At 42.4% G+C, this 18,543-nt stretch overlaps 1 protein-coding gene across 4 annotated transcripts; it reads right to left on the bottom strand.

Moving 5' to 3' along the window:
- Positions 1-3,250: 3,250 nt before the first annotated feature.
- kynu (kynureninase) lies at positions 3,251-17,262 on the bottom strand. 4 transcript variants are annotated; one of them, XM_021571450.2, is made up of 14 exons: positions 16,951-17,262; positions 16,566-16,736; positions 11,846-11,966; positions 11,545-11,627; positions 10,898-10,959; positions 10,722-10,793; positions 10,394-10,468; positions 10,045-10,191; positions 6,936-7,034; positions 6,583-6,656; positions 6,436-6,488; positions 6,109-6,194; positions 5,577-5,807; positions 3,251-3,648 (listed from the first exon to the last, which is right to left on the bottom strand). In XM_021571450.2, the coding sequence occupies exons 2-14, from the start codon at positions 16,732-16,734 to the stop codon at positions 3,520-3,522; spliced, it is 1,401 nt and encodes a 466-aa protein (XP_021427125.2). In that variant the 5' UTR covers positions 16,735-16,736; positions 16,951-17,262; the 3' UTR covers positions 3,251-3,519. The 4 variants fall into 4 exon arrangements, 2 of the variants coding, with proteins under 2 accessions (XP_021427125.2, XP_021427126.2); XM_021571451.2 differs by lacking the exon at positions 3,251-3,648 and adding an exon at positions 5,387-5,467; XR_002469489.2 differs by lacking the exon at positions 6,109-6,194.
- Positions 17,263-18,543: the final 1,281 nt, after the last annotated feature.

Genomic DNA, 18,543 nt, shown 5'->3' with positions numbered 1-18,543 from the left:
AAATCCGACAGGCCAAGGCAAACTTTTTTATTAACATAATTGGTGAAGCAAAGGCAAATTCTAAATTGATCTGGGAGAATCTAAAAAAGTTAACAGGGAAAGACCATAGTAACACTGCAAAAAGACTAGAAATCATGGTGAATAACAATCTAACACAGGATGCAGTCGAAATAGCAATAGCCTTCAAATCCTACTTTATTGACTCTGTCAGGGTACTGACACAGAACCCTTCCACTGGTTTCTTGGGCTCAGTGCTAGTAAATGACACTCAAACTGTCTTGATCATAAGGGAGGTTTCTGAGTCAATGGTGAACAAGGTGATTAGCTCACTAAAGAACTCTAAAGCCAAATATGTGTTTGGGCTGGACTCTACCTTTCTTAAAAACTACAAAGAGTCACTCATTGGCCCCATTACTAAGGTCCCCAACATATCTATTGGTCTCGTGGTGTTTCCAAGGGTATGGAAGTCAGCCATAATAATAGCCATCTTTAAATCGGGCGACCCTGCTGATGTGAGTAACTACAGGCCCATTAGTATACTACCTGTGGTGTCAAAGGTTGCTGAAAAGTGTGTAGCAGAACAACTGATTGCCCACCTCAACAACAGCCCCTTCACATTACACTCCATGCAGTTAGGCTTCAGAGCGAAACACTCCACAGAAACGGCCAACCGCTTTCTTCTGGAAAATGTGAAGTCCAAGATGAACAAAGGGGGCGTTGTTGGAGCTGTGTTTCTGGACCTAAGGAAGGCTTTTGATACTGTTAACCATGAGATTCTTATCACAAAATTGTCCAAGTTCAACTTTTCCCCCGATGCTTTGAGATGGATGAAATCATACCATGAAGGCAGAACTCAGTGTGTCAAAGTGAGCAATGAGCTGCCGCCCACTCTTAGCTATGATGTGGGCGTGCCCCAAGGGTCAAAACTGTTCTGTCCTGTTCAGCCTGTATATTAATGATCTGCCTTCTGTCTGTACTGGGTCTGAAGTTCAAATGTATGCAGATGAAACAGTGATATATGTGTATGCAAAGAGCAAACAACAAGCTGCACAAGCATTCACTACTGTAATGGTCCAGGTTACAAAGTGGCTCAGTGACTCGTGTTTGCATCTCAATGTGAAAAAAACTGTTAGCATGTTCTTTACAAAGAGGGCAACAGATGCTACTGAGCCAGATGTCTAAGTGTCAGTGGAGAAGCTCCAGGTGGTATCTGGTTTTAAGTACCTTGGCATCATACTTGATTCCAACCTCTCTTTTAAAAAGCATGTCAAAAAGGTTATTCAGACAACCAAATTCAACCTAGCTAATTCCCGATTTATACGAAATTGTTTGACTACAGAAGTAGCAAAACTACAAAAATACTTCAAATCTATGATACTCCCCCACTTAACATACTGCTTGACTAGTTGGGCCCAAGCTTGCTGTACAACATTAAAACCTATTCAGTCAGTCTACAAACAAGCTCTCAAAGTGCTTGACAAGGAAGCACAATATCCATCATCACTGTTACATCCTCAGAAAGCATGAGCTCCTGAGTTGGAAAAATCTTGTGCAATACACCTTGTATTCAAGATCCTAAATGGCCTGGCTCCCCCTCCACTCAGCATGTTTGTTAAACAGAAAACCCAAACATATGGATCCGCTTTCGCAAAGCGGATCCTGTGTTCTGCCTTTCACCCAGGACAACGGAATGGATCCCAGCCGGCGACCCAAAAAAAACGACTTCGTAAAAGAGGGAAACGTAGCGGTCTTCTGGTCAGACTCCGGAGACGGGCACATCGTGCACCACTCCCCAGTATACTTCTCGCCAATGTCCAGTCTCTTGACAACAAGGTTGATGAAATCCGAGCAAGGGTAGCATTCCAGAGGGACATCAGAGACTGTAACGTTCTTTGCTTCACGGAAACATGGCTCACTGGAGAGACGCTTTCGGAGTCGGTGCAGCCAGCTGGTTTCTCCACGCATCGCGCCGACAGAAACAAACATCTTTCTGGTAAGAAGAGGGGCGGGGACGTATGCCTTATGGCTAACGAGACGTGGTGTGGTCACAAAAGCATACAGGAACTCAAGTCCTTCTGTTCATCTGATTTAGAATTCCTCACAATCAAATGTCGACCGCATTATCTACCAAGGGAATTCTCTTCGATTATAATCACAGCCGTATATATTCCCCCCCAAGCAGACACATCGATGGCTCTGAACAAACTTTATTTGACTCTTTGCAAACTGGAATCCATACATCCTGAGGCTGCATTCATTGTAGCTGGGGATTTTAACAAGGCTAATCTGAAAACAAGACTCCCTAAATTGTATCAGCATATCGATTGTGCAACCAGGGCTGGCAAAACCTTGGATCACTGCTATTCTAACTTCCGCAACGCATATAAGGCCCTGCCCCGCCCTCCTTTCGGAAAAGCTGACCACGACTCCATTTTGTTGATCCCTGCCTACAGACAGAAACTAAAACAAGAAACTCCCATGCTGAGGTCTGTTCAGCGCTGGTCCGATCAATCTGATTCCACACTCCAAGACTGCTTCTATCACGTGGACTGGGATATGTTTCGTATTGCGTCAGACAACAACATTGACGAATACGCTGATTCGGTGTGCGAGTTCATTAGAACGTGCGTTGAAGATGTCGTTCCCATAGCAACGATTAAAACATTCCCAAACCAGAAACCGTGGATTGATGGCAGCATTCGCGTGAAACTGAAAGCGTGAACCACTGCTCTGGAAATAAAAATACCCTTCACCCAGACCAGAGTATTCTGTTCTACCACCTCTGGTCTATTGGCCTTCCCACCCCCACGGAAGGGCAGCTCTGGTCTATTGGCCCTCCCACCCCCACGGAACGGCAGCTCTGGTCTATTGGCCCTCCCACCCCCACGGAACGGCAGCTCTGGTCTATTGGCCCTCCCATCCCCACGGAACGGCAGCTCTGGTCTATTGGCCCTCCCACCCCCACGGAACGGCAGCTCTGGTCTTTTGGCCCTCCCACCCCCTCGGAACGGCAGCTCTGGTCTATTGGCCCTCCCACCCCCACGGAACGACATCTCTGGCTCAGCCCAGTCCAAGCTTTTCTCTGTCCTGGCATTTTAATTTGCATGCGAGTTGTAGTTTCACGTGTTTATTGTATTCTGATGTGTACTGTTGATCTACACAGAGCTCAACTGGAAAAGAGACATCAGCATCGACTCCCTTTCAAAATAAAGGTTCAATTAGAAGAAGAAAAAAAATGCAGAAGCTCATCTTGAATTGAGATTCACAGTAATTGACTATTTGCTTTTATTTGACATTGTATGGCAACAAACTTGTCTCACTAAATTTTGAGTAGGAATACAATTCCAACCAATTTTGTTTTACTGAGTAGCCTAGGCAAAACATATTGCAATTCTTTGGGACAGTAGTTCAGAAGACCTGTCAGTGACTCCAGCACATAGTCGATAAAAACATCTTGTTTTCATACCGCACTGTCAAAAATACTCTGAAAGGTGGGGTAACAATAAAAGACTGTTTCTATCATTGTTGTAGTTCTTTGCTGGCAGCCAAAGCTGATCCTAGAACAGTGATGAAGCGGTGCACGTCGCTAAAGGAGTTGTAGAGCGGCACCGGAGCGATGCGCAGAACGTTGGGTTCCCTCATGTCACACTTGAGATCGCATGGAGAGAACAGATCAAAACAGCAATAGTCAATTACAAAACATAGATTCAAATCTATGTCTGTATAATCATGCATAAAACATTTATACTGACTAAAAATATAAACACAACATGCAACAATTTAAAAGATTTTTCCTGAGTTACAGTTCATAGAAGGAAATCAGTCAATTGAAATAAATTAAATTATACCCTAATCTATGGATTTCACATGACTGGGCAGGGGCGCAGCCATGGGTGGGCCTGGGAAGACATAGGCCCACCCACTGAGGAGCCAAGCCCAGCCAATCAGAATTAATTTTTCCCCCACAAATGGGCTTTAATACAGACAGACGATCCTGCAGGGTAAAGAAGCTGCATATGGTGGTCCTGGGCTGGGGTGGTTACACGTGGTCTGCGGTTGTTTAATCAGTTTCTTGATATGCCACACCTGTCAGATGGATGGATTATCGTGGCAAAGGAGAAATGCTCACTAACAAGGATGTAAAAAAATTAGTGCACAAAATGTGTGCGTATGGAACATTTCTGAGATCTTTTATTTCAGCTAGTGAAACACGGGACCAAGACTTGACATGTTGCATTTATATTTTTTGTTCAGCATACATATTAAGAACGTGTGTTCTGTACCCAAATTACATGTAAACCCACGTCTGGACTAAAAAGCATGGTCAATGGATAAAAAAAAACAACTGAATTTGTATTTTATTTAAGAGAGCAAGTTTCAGTCCAGACTAGGCTTAATATGGGTCTGGGAAACTCGTCAATAATGTACTACTTTTGTAAACTCAGCAAAAAAAAAGAAAGATCCCTTGTTCAGGACCCTGTCTTTCAAAGATATTTCATAAAAATCCAAAAAACTTCACAGATCTTCATTGTCAAGGGTTTAAACACTGTTTCCCATGCTTGTTCAATGAACCACAAACAATGAATGAACAGGCACTTGTGGAATGGTCGTGAATACACTGCAAGGAGGCATGAGGACTGCAGATGTGGCCAGGGCAATAAATTGTAATGTCCGTACTGTGAGACGCCTAAAACAGCGCTACAGGGAGACAGGACGGACAGCTGATAGTCCTCGCAGTGGCTGACCACGTGTAACACCTGCACAGGATCGGTACATCCGAACATCACACCTGCGGGGCAGGTACAGGATGGCAACAACAACTGCCTGAGTTACACCAGGAACACACAATCCCTCCATCAGTGCTCAGACTGTCCGCAATAGGCTGAGAGAGGCTGGACTAAGGTCTGGGGAGGTCATGGTCTGGGGCAGTGTGTCACAGCATCATCGGACTGAACTTGTTGTCATTGCAGGCAATCTCAATGCTGTGCGTTACAGGGAACACATCCTCCTCCCTCATGTGGCACCCTTCCTGCAGGCTCATCCTGACATGACCCTCCAGCATGACAATGCCACCAGGCATACTGCTCGTTCTGTGTGTGATTTCCTGCAAGACAGGAATGTCAGTGATCTGCCATGGCCAGCGAAGAGCCCGGATCTCAATCCCATTGAGCACGTCTGGGACCTGTTAGATCGGAGGGTGAGTGCTAGGGCTATTCCCCCAGAAATGTCCGGGAACTTGCAGGTGCCTTGGTGGAAGAATGGGGTAACATCTTACAGCAAGAACTGGAAAATCTGGTGCAGTCCATGAGGAGGAGCTGCAATGCAGTACTTAATGCAGCTGGTGGCCACACCAGATACTGACTGTTACTTTTGACACCCCATTTGTTTAGGGACACATTATTCAATTTCTGTTAGTCACATGTCTGTGGAATTTGTTCAGTTTATGTCTCAGTTGTTGAATCTTGTTCTGTTCATAAAAATATTTACACATGTTAAGTTTGCTGAAAATAAACGCAGTTGACAGTGAGAGGACGTTTCTTTTTTTTGCTGAGTTTATTATATATGAAGCCACTCACAGCAACACCCCTCTTCTCCAGCTCCTGGAATATGGCTGCGATGGGGACAGAGAAAGAGAGGGAGAGTTGGCAGCCTCGTTCCTCAGGGTGGGAGGGAGTGATGATATGGACGTAGGGCTTGTGAGGCTGGGACTCGTCCTTGTTGTAGTAGTGCTGGATCAGACACTCCAAGTAACCCGTCAGAAGTCTGGACTTCTTCCTCAGAGCTGCCATACTGGTCATAGCAAAGACCTGGACGTATTGACAAAGATTGACAACTAATCAGTTATTGCCAGAGCTGGGCTCAATTCCATTTCAATTCAGAAAGTAAAAGTAAACCAATTCCAAATTCCCCTAATTGAAAAACACTGAAGAGAATTTGAATTTCACTGTACTTCCTGGATTGACTGGAATTGACCCCAACCCTGCTTATTATAACAGTTACAACCTTTTACAGGTCACTTTAAACTCCATGGTTAGAGAGATGAGCACAAACAAGTTCTAATATCTGCTGTATGAAATAGATATGAAGAACCAAAATGATTCCAATCACCTCTAAACTAGCTTGCAGTGGACACACCAGCAGGATGGGTTGGTTTGATAGCCGAAAGCCACTTATACCAGGTAGTAGATCCATTTCTATGGTCAGAAAAATGTAGGATGTTCGTGATGAACTCATTTGGGTTCTGGCTTGACCGAAACGGCGAAATGAACACAGTAGAACCTATTTTCTGTAATACCCTAAAATGACCAAAAGATGTCAGTGTAAATCAAGCTTCGTGGGTATCTCTGCTTAGAGACCGACAGGGCCAACTCGAATATGCAATATGTCCCCAGTACAGGGACTAAAATGAGAACATGATCACAAACATGTTGGTACCATTATCCATGCGGAACCTTGTTTTCAGGTTATGTCCCCACCATCCCGTGAGCCTGAGAGAGAAAGTAACGAGCAGTTAAAACATACACCATAGTCAAACACGCAATAGGAACACAAATCTGAGCTGTACTGCACCGTCATACTCACGCAGGCTTGACTGTACGTGCATTCTTCTCATGGATAAAAGCTCCAGCCAGACCACCAGCTCCAGAATTCACATACTACACGTGAATACAAAAATAACTCTTGTCAACACAGTGCATAGTTTGTCTGCCTATTTTCTACAATGTTGAAGACCAATGATAATCTACAATATTTGAAATGGGCATCGATAACAACGGCAAGAAAATCATTGTTGGCAATATTAAGCTCGAACGAGTACATTTCAACCCCACATATTGTTGTCTTCCTGTGTCAGCAGGTGTTGGACAGGAAACAGAGTGAAGCCACTGTCAGCAGTTCATTTGCCTTGATTTCGCCACACAAACCCCAATGCTGACCTTGTAGGAGCACCAGCAGGCAAAGTCCACTCCCCAGTCATGCAGCTTCAGCTCTGCATTGCCCACTGCGTGTGCACAGTCAAAACCAACGTAGCAGCCCTGTGGGAAGAACAAAAACGCACCGTCATGCCAGATGCTAAGGGCAGCAGGCCGAAGCTGTGCAGTCAGGACACATCAGAGGCAGTTCATCAGCGTGTGTGTGTGTGTGTGTGTGTGTGTGTTTGTTTGTTTGCCTGTGTGTGTGTGTGTTTGTTTGCGTGTGTGTGTGTGTGTGTCTTTTAAAGACAAGCTTAATAAATTATTCATGTATTCCTAGTAGGGGTATTATTCTGAGGATCATTAGGACTGACTAAGTCTGGTTGTTTTGATTGCCCTGTTAAATGTGACAGAGAGGGAAGGCTTGTGTGTGTGTGTGTGTGTGTGTGTGTGTGTGTGTGTGTGTGTTTGGTTTGACATCTCCCGAGTGTCAACATTTAGTTCCTTGTCAACACACTGCTATTTATTTGACGAATGTCATTCTCCGCATGTAGTGAATTGGAATGGGCATCATACACTTGCATGAGGCGAACGCAGACAAATCCGGGCCGAACCAATCATGTCAAATTGTTACACATCCCTGACCACAGAGGACGCTGTTGGAGCAGCTGTTGTGTCTGACAAAATGCTTTTTTGTTTTAAATAACATGCTTCATTAACTCAAAAGCCAACGTTAACAATGACATTATACAATAGATAGAAGCATGATCAAATACGTTGACTATACACAATGGCTGTTATGCATTATAAACAGGGGTTGAATTAGGAATACAGTGGAGCCCCTCTAACACTAATCCTAGGTTCATGTTCACTTCCTGGTTCTACTCTAACCTTCGGCCACAATTCAAACTTCATATCCACATCCCAGATCAACCACAACCACAGACTTAACCACAACCCTAACCCTAGCTTCATATCCACATCCCTGTTCAACCCTAGCTTCAACTTCAACCACAACCCTAACCCTAGCTTCATATCCACATCCCAGGTCAACCACAACCATAACCCCAACTTTGCATAAATCTAACCTCAACTATAGCCATATGTTCAATCCTAACCCTAACCTTGGTTAATCCTATTCTTCTCTTCAAAACCTTAAAATTGCTGGAGCTTTGCTCCGGCCGTTTCTCCTTTTGACCCAAGGTGCAGGAGCCCGGTTCTAGACCCCAAGTTTTATTTATTTGACATTTATGATTATATAGATAACAGACAGAACAAGTCTGAGGGCAGAACACACACGGATCCCCCACCAAATCAGAGCCAGCCTCCATGCTCTGCCAGCATGTTGCCCATAGAACTGTGTAGAGGGGCCTCCTGTGGTGCCACGCCGAATAATGCAAAAAAAGGCAGAAGGTTCTATAAGTCTAGAAAAAGTCTAAAAAAATTCAATTCCGGGCATGTCCAAAACGTGTAATAAAGTAGCAGGAGCCTGCTTACATCGGTCAAAAAGTGGTATCTATTTCTGGTCTAATCTTGGATAATTGTGCCTTTGACCAATGCAGCCTATTAACTATTTTAAATTGAATTACAGCATGTCTTCGACGTATCGATTAAACATGTATTCTCTGAAGCATACTCTGCCAAGTTTCGTCGGAAAGTTGTTCACCTAAATCCTATTCCCATTGGTTACTCAAGAGAGCTCAGGGAATCCAGATTGTGCGAGTATAATAACGCATAGATCAAGCTTATGCCTTTGATACAAGGGTTCACTATAAAAATAGAAACTAGAAGGAAAGTAGGTGGGTGCGACTCCAGCCCAATTTAACCACTGATTATAAACAAAGACTCATCCATTTCACTTCTTTGTCGCAATGTAGTGACAGCATCACAGTTTGGACACCAGAGGACAGTGTTGTCCCTTGACTGTTTAAATTGAACCTTTATAAAACTCCATCAAGATAATGTTGGAGTACCCTCTAAGGAGTGGGATCATGAAATAGATTCAGCCGCGGGCTGATTTTTTCTTGAGCGGCGGGTCAGAGGCCTGAACATAATACCAAATAATTTGTAGACTACAATTTGACCGCAAGAAGCCCAAATAGAGATACAATTAGATTAAAACATTAAAGCAGACGGGCAGGTAGTGTTCTCCTGGCATCCACCAAGCCCAGATTAGTCCGTCGGACTGCCAGATAGTCAAGCGTGATTCATCACTCCAGAGAACACGTTTTCACTGCTGCAGAGTCCAATGGCAGCAAGCTTTATACCACTCCAGCCGATTGTTGTTTCTACTTCACAATAAAAGCACTTACAGTTAAACGGGCAGCTCTAGCAGGGCAGAAATTTGACGAACTAGGCCTCCCGAGTGGAGTAGCGGGTTAAGGCACTGCATCACTACAGATTCGGGTTCGATAACGGGCTGTGTCGAGCGCCGGGAGACCCATGAGGCGGCGCACAATTGGCCCAGCTTCACCCGGGTAAGGGGAGGGTTTGGCCGGCCGGGATGCCTTTGTCCCATTGCGCTCTAGCGACTCCTGTGTGGGGCCGGGCGCATGCACGCTGACACGGTCGCCAGGTATATGGTGTTTCCTCCAACACATTGGTGTGGCCGGCTTCCGGGTTAAGCGAGCAGTGTGTCAAGAAGCAGTGCGGCTTGGCGGGGTTGTGTTTCGGAGGACGCACGGCTCTCGACCTTCGCCTCTCCCGAGTCCATGCGGGAGGTGCAGCGATGGGACAAGACTAACTACCAATTGGATCTCACAAAATTGGCGAGAAAAACAAGTTTAAAAAAATATGAAGGTGCCACGATGACAGTAAGGCCATTCTACTGCCAGTATGCGTCTATGGAGATTGCGTGGCTCTGTGATTTTATACACATCAGCAACAGGTGTGGCTGAAACAGCCAAATCCACTAATGTGAAGGGGTGTACTGTCCACATACGTTTGTATATATAGTGGGGGTGGGCATTGTGGAACCCTGCTCTAAGGGGATTTGTAAAGGGTTTAGAAGTAGTTTATAGACAAAGAATTTGTTCAAAAGTTGAAATAACATTCCACCCCCCCCCAAAAAAAATGTGGGTCTCACTGCAGGCGAGAAAAAGACAGAGGATTGGTTCTAAAGTCGTCCTTTTACCTTCTTCTGCCCTGCTTTAGTGATGGCGGCCATATCAAAGAGCTGCCCGGTGTAATACTGCACTCCACTGAACAGGACCACCGCAATGGAATCTCCCTCCTTTTCTATCGTGTCCAGAATGTCCTCAGTTCTCAGCACCTCCTCGCCCTGCCGGTTTAAAAAAAACACAGCAGTTGATCAGGGTATATAAAATGTCACTTTTAATAACTGTTAATAAACTATTTCTCAACGCTCGGTTTTACTCTTTATACTCAATGTCCGTTGGTACCTCGAAAGGTGCAAATAAAAGTTATTATTTATGTCCTATTCCCCTAAAGGTGATTATAGACAAAAATGAAGACTAGTTTACCGGTCTGGGCTTCATGAGCAGCATGCTCTGCTTAGGGTCGTAACCTTTCAACTGGATCTGAGATTCCACAGCATACTGAAGAAATTACACATGATGAACATGGTATAAAAAAAAATTACGACAGGGTAAATGACGAAGAGGAGTCTCTGCACACTTTAACAAGTAGATGACAACTGTCAAAACGGGTTCTTTTATAGGGCAAAAACATGAATTATGGTTGAAATGCAGTTGAAGAATGCAAATGCCTTTTGAACACAAAATGACCTGCAGTCATTACACCGACATCCTGTAGGTTGAAAACAAGTTATGTGTCGTTGGAATTACTCACATGGTCTGAGGGGAAAGCCTTGTCCTCAAGAAGGATTTTGTGACGTTTTGCTGTAGGTTTGTAAAAAGACAGCTGTAAAGCACATATATAACATGTTGTTAATGTAAAGTCTCGGTATATAATGTATAGTGTATGTTTACGTTGGCAATTTGTATAAAAGTTTGACATTATCTTACCAACAGAATATGCAGATTAACTGTTAACCCGTTCATCAAGGCAACCTCCTCAGCTTTAGCCCCTGTTCGCACGCAAACACACACACACACACAAAGGTGATTTAATTCCCATTGCTCTGATATAACTTTCAAACACATTTTTACTTAATAGCATTTAAGCTATCACAACCTACATTTTCCAAAGTACATTTTCCACACAAAAAGGCATCTGAGGTGATTGCACAATGGCCTTCAGTTGTTTGGTTTGGTTGTACTTTGGACTCTGCAAAAGATGTCAGGGTGCAATTACCTTTTAAAACCCGTCACAGATAGGTCTCTCTGTCATACATTTTCAACAGCCGGACAGAACGATAATAACCTATCAGAATTACCTGACAATTTAACCATGGATGTTATGAGAGCTGGAAATTACAGGCTTTTAACAGTGCTGTGTGAAAAAGGGAACGATGTCGATATAGGGAACCGTGATGACTGTGTATTGAAATCCTTTGTTCGCACATCAGTGTAAAAAGCCTGTAAAGGTGCCAACATGCATTGTTAAATAGCCCCATCTCAGCCCGAGCTCCTGTTCACTAATATGATCATACAACTAACATAGAACGTTATGTTAGATAATGCATTGAACATGTGTTATTGTATGAACTTACCAACCACATTAGCCATGAGTCCCTCTATATTGTTCTCCGCCCAGGCCCAAGGTCGAGAGCCTTGTACATGGCCATGAACCCCCCTGTAAAACAGAACGCAATAAAACAATGCTCACAGCTACAAGGATAAGATACACATTTCAGAGATAGGACAATAGCTTTTTAAAGAGAAACGTTCAGGGGGGGGGGGGACATGTCATCCTCAAATGACCATTACTGTACTTGAAATAGTTGACTAAAACTTTAGCTGATTCAGTGTCATAAAGCGAACATTGGGGGAAACGTTGAGGGAACAACTTACGTTTTAGCCCATTTATCCAACTCCTCGTCAATGTACTTCTTGGCCATTTTGGGCTGGAGGCCAAGTGAGTTCCCCACAAAGTAAATGCATTCCTTGGTGCCATCCACAAGCGTAAGGTCAGCTAAGGGAACAATAACAGTGCATTAGCCCAATCGATCCACACATTTTTACTAAGAAGTTTCCCTGCATTGTTCAAATCACAGCCTACTTCTTGACCCCAGAAAGATGCTTTTGTTTTGCGGTTGAAGAATGTCATTAAAATGATTCAACTTTCAAACACTTAGTTAGCTAAATGAAAGTGCTTAGTCATCTCCTTTTTTCAGCTCAACCCATATGTTGTGAGCATCTCGCTTCCAGCTATAATACATATCCCAGCAGCAAATCTTTTCTGACCTCATTGTACCCGATCAGGGAGGCCGTTTCCTCTCTGTATGTAGGATCTTGTAGACCTACATGTACAGTTGAAGTCGGAGGTTTACATACACTTAAGTTGGAGTCATTAAAACTTGTTTTTCAACCACTCCACCAATCTCTTGTTAACAAACTATAGTTTTGGCAAGTCAGTTAGGACATCTACTTTGTGCATGACGAACAATTTTTCCAACAATTGTTTACAGACAGATTATTTCACTCATAATTCAATGTATCACAATTCCAGTGGGTTAGAAGTTTACATACACTTAAGTGTACTGTTCATCCTTGGGAGCAATTTCCAAACGCCTGAAGGTACCACGTTCGTCTGTACAAATAATAGTACGCAAGTATAAACCCCATCGGACCATGCAGCCGTCATACCGCTCAGGAAAGAGACGTGTTCTGTCTCCAAGAGATGAATGTACTTTGGTGCAAAAAGTGCAAATCAATCCCAGAACAACAGCAAAGGACATTGCTGGAGGAAACAGGCACAAAAGTATCTATATCCATAGTAGAACGAGTCCTATATCGACATAACCTGAAAGGCCGCTCAGCAAGGAAGAAGCCACTCATCCAGAACCGCCATAAAAAAGACAGACTATGGTTTGCAACTGCACATGGGGAAAAATATCACACTTTTTGGAGAATTGTCCTCTGGTCTGATGAAACAAAAATAGAACTGTTTGGCCATAATGACCATCATTATGTTTGGAGGAAAAAAGTGGTGGCTTGCAAGCCAAAGAACACCATCTCAACCGTGAAGCACGGGGGTGGCAGCATCATGTTGTGGGGGTGCTTTGCTGCAGAAGGGACTGATGCACGTCACAAAATAGATGGCATCACGAGGAAAGAAAATTAGGTGGATATATTGAAGCAACATCTCAAGACATCAGTCAGGAAGTTAAAGCTTGGTCGCAAATGGGTCTTCCAAATGGACAATGACCCCAAACATACTTCCAAAGTTGTGGCAAAATGGCTTAAGTACAACAAAGTCAGGGTATTGGAGTGGCCATCACAAAGCCCTGACCTCAATCCTATAGAAAATGTGTGGGCAGAACTGAAAAAGTGTGTGCGAGCAAGGAGGCCTACAAACCTGACTCAGTTACACCAGCTCTGTCAGGAGGAATGGGCAAAAATTCACCTAACTTATTTAGGAAAGCTTGTGGAAGGCTACCCGAAACGTTTGACCCAAGTTAAACAATTTAAAGGCAATGCTACCAAATACTAATTGAGTGTATGTAACCTTCTGACCCACTGGGAATGGGATGAAAGCTGAAATAAATAATTATCTCTACTATTATCCTGACATTTCACATTCTTCAAATAAAGAAGTGATCCTAAATGACCTAAAACAGGGAATTTTTACTGGGATAAAATGTCAGGAATTGTGAAAAACTGAGTTTAAATGTATTGTATGTAAACTTCCGATTTCAACTGTATACAGTACGCAGGGCAAAACCATTTTGGTGATTTCTGGTCTACAGTATCAACAAAATAGTATCGGACTCATTCAGCAGTTTTTACCTGATTAAGTACAATAGCATTGGAAAATTCATGTTGAAAGTTACATTTACAATCCTAAAACTTAAGTTGAAAATGATGCTGTCGCTTCTTGATGACAACTCATTAATAAATAGCCCAATGTCAAGACCGTTATAAAGTGTCCAAATCAAATAACCAATATGCAGAAACGGTGTGATATATTGAAAATATATGCATATAATGTACTATCTATACATATAATGTACTATCTATACATAGTGCCATGATAAAGTATTTGCCACTTGATTTTCTCTATTGTTGCATATTTTTGATACTGAATGTTATCAGATCTTCAACTAAAACCTAATATAAGATGAACATGAGTTTACAAATAAATTTAAATATACATATTTTTTTCTAATTAACAAAGTTATGCAACACCCAATTCCCTTGTGTGAAAAAGTAATTGCCCCCTTACACTCAATAACTACTCGTTCAACTACAAGTTGAAAACATGGCAGTTGATCAGGGAACATAAATGTCAATTTTAATAACTGTTAATAAATGATTTCTCAACACCCAATTTCACTCTGTAAGTGTCCATGGGTATCATCTCATCCAAAAAGTTGACTCAAGTTTTCCAAAAAAGCACCTGGATGATCATCAAGACTCTTGGAAGAATGTTCTATGGACAGATGAGTCAAAAGTATAACTTTCTGGACGACATGGGTCCCATTAATCCTGATAAAAACCAAACACTGCATTCCACAGTAAGAACCTTATACCAAAGGTCAAGCATGGTGGTGGTAGTGTGGTGAATTGGGGATGCTTTGCTGTCTCAGGACCTCACTAGAAAACATATGAAAATGTTTGTAGTAAAACAAAAAAATGATTTACAAGCAAAAACCAGTCAAGATGACAATTTGTTCTTCGCCTGTGGACTGTGCCTTAATCAAAGAACCATGAATTCTGTTCTGTATCAGAGAATTCTACAGGAGAATGTCAGGCCATCCATCTGTGAGCTGAAACTGAAACGCAGCTGGGTCATGCAGCAAGACAATGATCCAAAACACACAATCAAGTACGCATCAAAATGGCTAAAAAGCACATTTGATAAAGTCCAGACCTTATCCCAATTGAGATGTTGTGGCAGGACTTGAAACGAGCTGTTCATGCTTGAAAACCCACAAATGTCGCTGAGTCAAAGCAGTTCTGCATGTAAGAGTGGGCCACTGTTGAAACTACCACAACTCAAAAAACATCACTGCTTAGAGGACAACCTACAATACCATCAGCTACATTTTGGAATGTTGAATTTTGATACAGGGTTCACCAAAACAGAAATAGAAACAGCAACAGTGTTTTGGGGCTCCCGAGTGGCACAGCGGTCTAAGGCACTGCATCTCAGTGCTAAGAGCCGTCACTACAGTCCCTGGTTCGAATCCAGGCTGTATAACATCCGGCCATGATTGGGAGTCCCATAGGGCGGTGCACAATTGGCCCAGCGTCGTCTAGATTTGGCTGGGGTAGGCTGTAATTGTAAATAACAATTTGTTCTTAACCGACTTGCCTAGATAAATAAAGCTTAAATAAAATAAATCACTCCTATCGATTATAACGTTTAAATTATTTGCACAAGAGGAGGAGATGAGGTTGCACATCCTTTTAAAACTAGCACAGCTCAAAAACCACACAGAACATGGGAATAATGTGTTAATAACTGGTTAGAGGACAGTTTGTAGAAAACAGCTGGCTACATTTTGAAGTGTTGCATTTTGTTTCAAGTGGGTCTCCAACCTGGTAAGTGTAATGCAACACTTTTTTGTTAATCACTTCCATCGATACACTGAAATCAATAGAACAGCGGGCAAACGTTCAGGTTTAGCACTGTTTAAACTAACACGACGCAAAGGCCCCACGGAAAGTTGAATGACCTACACGCGGTTAGTTAGACAATAACTTGTAGAAGTCTATGTTTTGCAATGGCGGATGTAGATTTTTGGGAGGCTGCCATCATGGAAAAGGAATCCAACAAACAAAAATATGTTTTCTGTTAGTTAACTTCAACGAAACACGACACACCATAGGATATATCAACAGTGACAACGGTTCGCTGCTATTTACGTGTTACTTTGACAGTCAAAACAGTGTATTGGTGTGTGGCCAGCGACGTTTACAGAGACCACCCCGAATTGTCCGTGCAATTTGAGAAAATGATAGCTACTTTTTTAATCATGCAACGTATGCAACGTATGACAAAATCAACAGTACATAACTAAAGATATTGATAGGTTATAACCAATTGATTTTGTGTCATGTTGACTATAAAACGTTTATATACGAGCATCACCAATCTGAGGTAAAAAAAAAAACATGTGGAATTCCAACCAATTCGATGTGGTCAAAACGCCAGCTTGTGTAAAGTAGTGTAATATACATGAATTATATATGGCAAAATAATGAAATATCTTAATTTCGGGTTGACAGTAAATCAAGCAAACTCACAGATGCTTTCAATAATCACATACAGTATATTTCTCACTAGTTTATACATTTAAAGATGTTTTTAAAATGCTCTAATTCACAATTTAACCGGTTGCTCTCGAAAGTCCTCCCCATAGTGACTATACAGCAGACCATTCTTTCGACTAAATTGGGGCAAGCAAGGCTCATTGTAGCCAGAAAAACTCTGCCCACAAGTTAGTAAAGGTCAGAGGTTTTCCTACATATAAGATAATAATATCATGACACTCCACAGACTGCTATGGGGAGACGGAGAAGCAACTAGCTAGTGCATAAAAAGCCTACTTGCCATTTTACTTACAAGGAGGGAGTTCTGCAACTTTGGGTAATAGAAACTGTTCACGTAGATGCTTTAGTTCGTCGTGATTGTCCAGATATGTGGCTACTTCATTCGATGTCTGGCTGCATCCCAGCAGAGTAGAGACGCGCTCCAGAACCTTGCGCGGAGACATGGCGTCAAATGGGTCCATTACTGAAGTTGAAAAAAGGAAAATGATTTAGAGTAATATGCAATTTGCAAATAGTTATCAAACAAAGCTAGTCCTTCAGTGTGTAAACTATCTACACAGGCTATATACCCACCACAAATGTTTTGACAGGTTGGCTAACTGCCTGCATTCCAAAGCTCAATATATTCTATTATGACAATTCAAAGTGGAGAAACAATAAAATAATTAGGTAATTACCAGATAATGCAAGTATTTCCAATTTCAGTTGAATATATCACAGTCTCTTTCACCAGTTTGAGAGTTAATCGGACACATTCACGAGTGCTCTTTCACCCCTCTGTAAATTCCCGCAGTTAGCTAATAATTGACCTCAGAGATAAACTCACTGGCGAGGTATTATCGATACTGTAAACAACACCTGTATCCAAAATGGTCGAATAAGAGGCACTATGTAGACCTACTTCCTTCATAGACTGTCATGTGTTGCTTTTCATGACAGCCTATTATTTCTTCCATTCCTTCGATTGGGCGGATGTACGTGATGAGCAGAGGGCATTGAGGCAGGAAGAACACCGTTGCATGTATCTAATTGGTTGACAGACCTCTAATCGGCATGTCGCGAAAAGTTCTCAAACTTTTCTCCTGGACAGGGCTCAGAATAACTCGCAGTAGAGGACACAGGGGTAGACTGCCCATCTGGCATTTCTGGCAAATGCCAGAAGGACCGGTCCTTTTTTGCCTAGTGGGAAAAATGCTAAATTAGCATTATCTGGCTAATAATGGGGGCCTTGAGGAAGAAAAACATGGTTGTTGTGGCGTCCTCAAGGGGGAAAAGAATGGGCCAGTGTGTTAGAAATCCCAGAGCCAATTTCTATTCCCAGTCCGCCCCATGTGAGGACATCAAAAACGTTAAAATTGTAGTTTGAGGTGAAGCTCACATAAACAATATTTTGTACAGTAGCCAGGTGAGAAGACAGGGAGGTTTTGTGGGAAGGAAGGAGTACATTTTTTTGTGATGGATAAAGCAGTCGGGGAGAGATGATTTCTGTCCCTGTGAAAGCTAGGGGGGAGCAAGTCAGGTATTAATAGGCTGTTATTTTCTGAGTGGTTCTAGGAGGCTGTACTGCCTTCCCCTGATGCTGCTGGAGAAATGTAAATGCCTTTATGCTCCTCAGTCTTCCCACCTGCATACAGATAGAGAATTATGTCAATAGCGTGATCCACCTTTCGTACAAGTTTACAATAGACAACACATTGCGTATTATGTCTACTTATTTGTGTACTGTGGTATTCCATGGCAAGCTGATGGAAATCTCCTGATGGTGCCTATTTAACCTGTCAGTCTATAGGAGTTGAGTGTAACCGATTTCTCATCTTCATTCGTAGTGGACATTTCCTCTGCCAGTCCTAATAGTTAACGAATAAAAGGAATCCGGAATCTCTACATGAAGCTCCATTATCAATTTAGAGAGAGGAGTTTCAGCACCATGAAGAGCAAGACAAAGTTACTCTATTGAATAATATCTCAACTCCAATCCTCCTTCACCACATTTCCCTAGCCCTTATCCAACTTTAAGATTACCACTGACATACAGGAGAAAACTTGTATCATACAGTAGCTATGTTGAAAGAGCTGATTTTCAAATTCATGGGCAAAAAACGTATAGATGTAACCCAGACTTAATCTATACTGATTTAGCTATTCAAAAGCAAAATACTACTCTTTTTTTTTTTTTTTTAACAAAAAACGAATACAAAATATTAAATATTTACCAAATGTACAGGAGTTATTTGCCGAGGAGACCTCACAGCGCCATGTCAACATGTGTA

The sequence above is a fragment of the Oncorhynchus mykiss genome, chromosome 18, assembly GCF_013265735.2.
Source record: "Oncorhynchus mykiss isolate Arlee chromosome 18, USDA_OmykA_1.1, whole genome shotgun sequence".
NCBI lineage: Eukaryota > Metazoa > Chordata > Actinopteri > Salmoniformes > Salmonidae > Oncorhynchus > Oncorhynchus mykiss.
The sequence above is the reverse complement of the archived record's forward strand: the minus strand, read 5'-3'. Positions and strand labels throughout refer to the sequence as shown.